At 47.6% G+C, this 4,969-nt stretch overlaps 1 protein-coding gene across 1 annotated transcript in view; it reads left to right on the forward strand.

Moving 5' to 3' along the window:
• The window catches only part of HOXD4 (homeobox D4), a 1,810-nt gene extending 573 nt beyond the window's left edge, over nt 1–1,237 (forward strand). The window contains exons 1-2 of the mRNA XM_021707881.1: nt 1–70; nt 624–1,237. The exon at nt 1–70 is cut by the window's left edge and continues 573 nt beyond it. Coding sequence (XP_021563556.1) covers nt 1–70; nt 624–958 — 405 coding nt within the window. The 3' untranslated portion in view covers nt 959–1,237. The remainder of the gene's footprint in view (nt 71–623) is intronic.
• The last annotated feature ends 3,732 nt before the right edge of the window (nt 1,238–4,969 follow it).

The raw sequence follows: 4,969 nt of genomic DNA on the forward strand, positions 1-4,969 counted from the left end.
CCCCCCGGGACGGCACTCAAGCAGCCGGCCGTGGTCTACCCCTGGATGAAGAAGGTGCACGTGAATTCGGGTAAGGCGCGCGTCCTGCAACCTCTCCGTCTGCACCCCAGCCGGTTGGCCTGGGCCCCGGGAGGGCGTGCGAGTGGGTGGGGGCATGCAGAGCTCCATGGGCGCCGCAATTACTCTCTCCATAAATTTTTATAGCTGAGGGAGCAGGCCAGGACCATGTGGCTGGCTGCTTGGCTGTGGGCGCAAAAGGGGGTGGGGATGGGGGTGGGGTGGGGGAGGACTCCATTTTCAGAGCAGAGGGAACGCGGTGGTGGAGAGGGGGATTTCCAAAAAGCTTGGGGATTCCAGAGCGGGTGGTGGGCCCAGGAGAAGGAGCAAGCACACTTGGGGACCCCGAGCTGCAACCCTGGGGAAATGGATGTGTGTGTAGGGGGGTGAGTGGGAGTGAGTGTGTGCGCCAGGGAGAGGGCGGGAGGGAGGAAGCGGCGAGCTTGGGAGCGCGCAGGGAGGGCCGCGGACCTCAGGGCGCGCCAGGAAGTGAGCGGCAGCAGAGGCGAGAGGCCTAACTAGTGGTCGGGCGCTGACCTGGCTGTACTGTCTGTTTTGTCTCGCAGTGAACCCCAACTACACCGGTGGGGAGCCCAAGCGGTCCCGGACGGCCTACACGCGGCAGCAAGTCCTAGAACTGGAAAAAGAATTTCATTTTAACAGGTATCTGACCCGGCGCCGTCGGATTGAAATCGCTCACACCCTGTGTCTTTCCGAGCGCCAGATCAAGATCTGGTTCCAGAACCGGAGGATGAAGTGGAAAAAAGACCACAAGCTGCCCAACACCAAAGGCAGGTCCTCGTCATCGTCTTCCTCCTCCTCCTGCTCCTCTTCAGCCACTCCCGGCCAGCATTTACAGCCGATGGTCAAGGACCACCACACGGACCTGACGGCCTTATAGAAGTGGGGACTCTGGGCCCATCCCTCCCTGCGCTCCAGGCTGAGCCGAAGCTGCGGGGGCAGGCCGGGCCTGCTGTCACCTCGCTAGGCTCTAAGGTACTGTGGGGTGGACCTGGGACAAGCAGGCCGCCCTCGGACTAGGTTAGCATCCTGCCCGAGGGCAGCCCCCTCCCTGGAGCGGTGATGGGGATGGGAGGGGGGCGGGATTCTCTAAGTATATAATATGGCAGGAGCTACTGAGAACATAAAATCTTGGCGAGTCATTAAACTCATGAAAATCATCACTCTTGGATTTTGAATTTGCAAATGAAGGTTGGATGCTTTATCCTAGTGTGAATTTAGACATTCTCTCCCACTCCACCCTTCCAGGGAGCTTTGTGGCTTAATGGTGTGGGGGAGTTGAAGTAGAAAGCTGGCCACCCCTATGCTAGGTGCTTTCAAAGGAAGCTGGAGAGCTGGATCAGGATTTCTGAACTTTCTGGGTTGTCTATGGAATTTCCAGTGTGATTTTTTTTTTTGAATTTGCTCCCAGTGGCCCCATGTCCAAAGAAGTCTAAGAAGGAAGTGGAAACGGGTTATATTATGTTTAGATAATATTTACTTAAATATTTATTTGTTGGGAAATGTGGTACAGAAATAACTGACACCTTCAAGCCAAAAATCTTAAAATGGTGAAAGGGGCTGAGCTTCAGGGAGCAGAATTAGAGATGCGTGCACTTACTTCTGGCAGTAACTGGCATTTTGAACTCCACCCCCTCCTCACTCCCTGGAAATGTGTGTAGGGGGCCCTTAACCCTTTTAGAGGGAAGCAAGGGATCCACTCAAAGTTGAGTTCTTGAAAATATATTTCCACATGTGCTTTTTTCAGTACGATGCTTGCAACCAGTTCTGGGTGATTAAAGGAAGCGGGGGAAGAAGCAAATGGTCCAACATTTTCCTTCTGGGGAAAGAAAACAAAACCCCTATGTACTGGGTCTTTAGATAATGACTGAATTTTCTGTTCCAGCTGGATTCCAAATGCCCCCAAATGCCCCCCAAATAGCAGTATTTTGTAGGAACTGGTGTATGGCCTATATGGGGGAGGGGCTGTGTGGTGAATAGAAAGTGGGAAGGTGAGGAAGTCTTGCTTTAAAAAAGAAAAAGAAGAGCTAATTGACCCTAGAAATCCATAAAAGTTGGTCTTGGGGTTTTTTCTCCTCCAAAGTTTTAATTAAAAAAAAAAATCAAACCTAAGGAAGTCTTTCTCAGCTCATTAATTAGAAGCAGAAATTGTACAAGTATAAAAGTTTTCAAGCCTTTTTCTTTGCCATGAGAATAGTGTTGGAAAAACAATCACTCAAACAAGAGAGATGTTCTTCAGTCATTTTTCTTATGCCTTGCCTGGGAAGGGTTCAAAGTTCCTTTTTCTAAAATGCTGACCCTTAAGCATAAGGAGGAAAGAATCAAAGTTAATGGCCAGAGTTCATATACTCAGATGAAACAAGTCTTTGGAAATTTAAACCCCAAAGCCTTGGACTCCAAAAATGAAACCCCTGGTTTGTCGCTATCAAAAAGTGACAGAAAGTGGGGAGGGGGAAGGGGTAAGCTTAAAATTTAATTTTAAGATCCAGAATGGGTTATTTTTTTCAGTGCTTCAGAATTTAAGAAAAATTTAGTGGCAACTTAAAATATATAGTGAAGTGGGGGCGGGGAGAAGACTCTCTGAAGGCGTGTTCTTTGGTTCTGTGTCTCCTGAGAGCCTAGAGCAGGTATTCACTGGAGTTCCTAAGCTGAAATTCCTCTTCTCTAAAGTATCTTCCAAGGCTTGGTCTTTTGTATTAGACCCTGGGGACAGCTCTTTGTTCCTCCTTGGGGTGAGCCTGGCTCTCAGACTTGCACATGGCAATACTTGAATATCGTCACGTCGGGATATTAAAGATGGATATTCCTGCATTATTCACATCATTGTTTCTATGACAAAAAGCACAGAGTTCATACATAGTCAAGATGTCTTTTTTCTGACGCCCTCACGTTGAGAAGTTGAAAAGGTATTTTACTGAAGTTCGGGTAAATTACAGAATCAGGTTCATCCAGAGGACAAATTTTCTATTCGATTAGCTGTATTTCAGCCGGGAGGACTGACCTCTAAACCCTTAACCTTTTGGACTCTGACTACCCTTCTCTTCTTTTTTTCCCCTGTAACGTGGAGAGCAGTCTTTGGATATATAGCATTTGAAAAGAGCCGCTGTCCTTAGGCAAGTTGGAAAGTTGCTAAGATTCTTTCCTAAAAACCAAATCTGTGCATGCATAGAACCCTCTTCTTGGGCCAGGGGAATAGTATATATTTTCACAACATCCAACTACGTCTATGTTATTGAGCTTATTATATTTCCCTCCTCCTCAAAAGTTCAGGTTACTCACCCCAGCTTCATACCAAATGCCACAACTGCTTAACTGACTTTAGCCCTGCCCCATAGGAAAGCCAAGAAGCCTGTTTACATGAGGAAAACCCAAACTCCTTCTCAAACATCGCCCCACTACTTTGGAAAGTAACTTAATCAGAGAAACAACTTCTTTGTTTATAAGTCTCAGCTCTCCTTCTCAGCTTCCAGGGTTTGTCTTTTGAAATGTTAATGGAGCCTGGAGGGCCCAGAGAGCAGCCCCCCAGCCCTAAGGTCCCACATGGACCCCAGTATCCATTTGGGCCTACAGGAGTGGGCCAGGGATGTGACAGGGCCCCCCAACCACCTAGGGCAGGGAAGGAAATGGGTTTCATCTGGAAACCTGCTCTGTGGAAAGCTAGATGTGGAAAGGTTACTGGGCCCATTTGCTATCATTTGTTTCCAGTTTGTTCCTTCAAATATGAGCCAGAAGTGTTTGTGTTGGTGTTTAAAAAAAAAGCCTGTGTTGGGGTATTGACTGAGAGAGGGGGAGAGTTAAGTGTTAGCTGAGGACACTGATCCTTAGGCTCCCATCTCACGCTGTCCATTGCAGCCTTTTGTTATGAGATGACATTGTCAGTCAGCCCTATGGTGTCTGTTCACACGAGATGCTTTTTTAAAATAGAATTGACCAATGTTTTGTGGCCACTGATTAAAATATTATTTATACCAATTGTTGCCTGTAGTTTTGATGTAATTCATTGAACTATATTTAAAGTAATAAAAGGTATAGCAAAATCTCCCTCCTGTTTGGTGCCTTGACAGAAGCATTCTTTGTTAAGTTTTCTAAAAACTAACATTTAATATAAACAATTAATTTTATTATTTTCTGCAGTCAATTAGACACCAATTTATTTGATGCCTAAAGTGTGAAGGTTAACCTGTGTGAGGCTTAGCATTTCTATTATTACCCCCTCCCCCATATGCACACACTCCCAACTGGCCACCATATTTTATGAGCATTGGGAAATCTGGGGTTGGATTCCAGCAGCATGGTGGTGGGCACTCATTTTTTAACCAAAAGGAGTAATTGCCCAGGCTAATAGGGGGCTTCAGATTGTCATTCCGCTGGGCCTGAGCCAACCTCCAGACGCCTTTAGCCCTCTTTGTGATGTGGTGGGTGGGTGAGAGACTTTACCAGCTCCCCACACCCAGTGCTGAGAGTGCAGGGTTCTGGGATGAACTGAGGCTGGTCGGTGGCTACCTGACTCCGCTGGCATCAACTCTTGGGCACCTACTTTTCCTGTGCTTCTCAGTTCTTGGGGGGGGGGGGCTTCCAGCATCAACCCCTCCTTCCCCCGAGCCCCCTCCGCCCCTCAGACAACAATAAACACTCCCCACTATGAGAAGTAGCGCTCACTATTTTTATCGCGAGGAATTTTGCACGTCTTGGCTTTGCCTTGAAGAAGAGGCCAAGACAGGAGTCCCAAAATAGATGGGGGAGGGCCTGTTCGAGACAGGAAATGAGCAGAATGCATAAAATCAGACATGTGTCCTTAATATATGGAAGGACTCGCCCCAGACGCGTGGACATGTGTATTTATAAGCGCGCAGACAGAAGTTTAAATATTCAGACACATTTTATGATTGTC

This window comes from Carlito syrichta, unplaced genomic scaffold, assembly GCF_000164805.1.
Source record: "Carlito syrichta isolate Samal-C Ts95f unplaced genomic scaffold, Tarsius_syrichta-2.0.1 Scaffold126572, whole genome shotgun sequence".
Classification (NCBI taxonomy): Eukaryota; Metazoa; Chordata; class Mammalia; order Primates; family Tarsiidae; genus Carlito; species Carlito syrichta.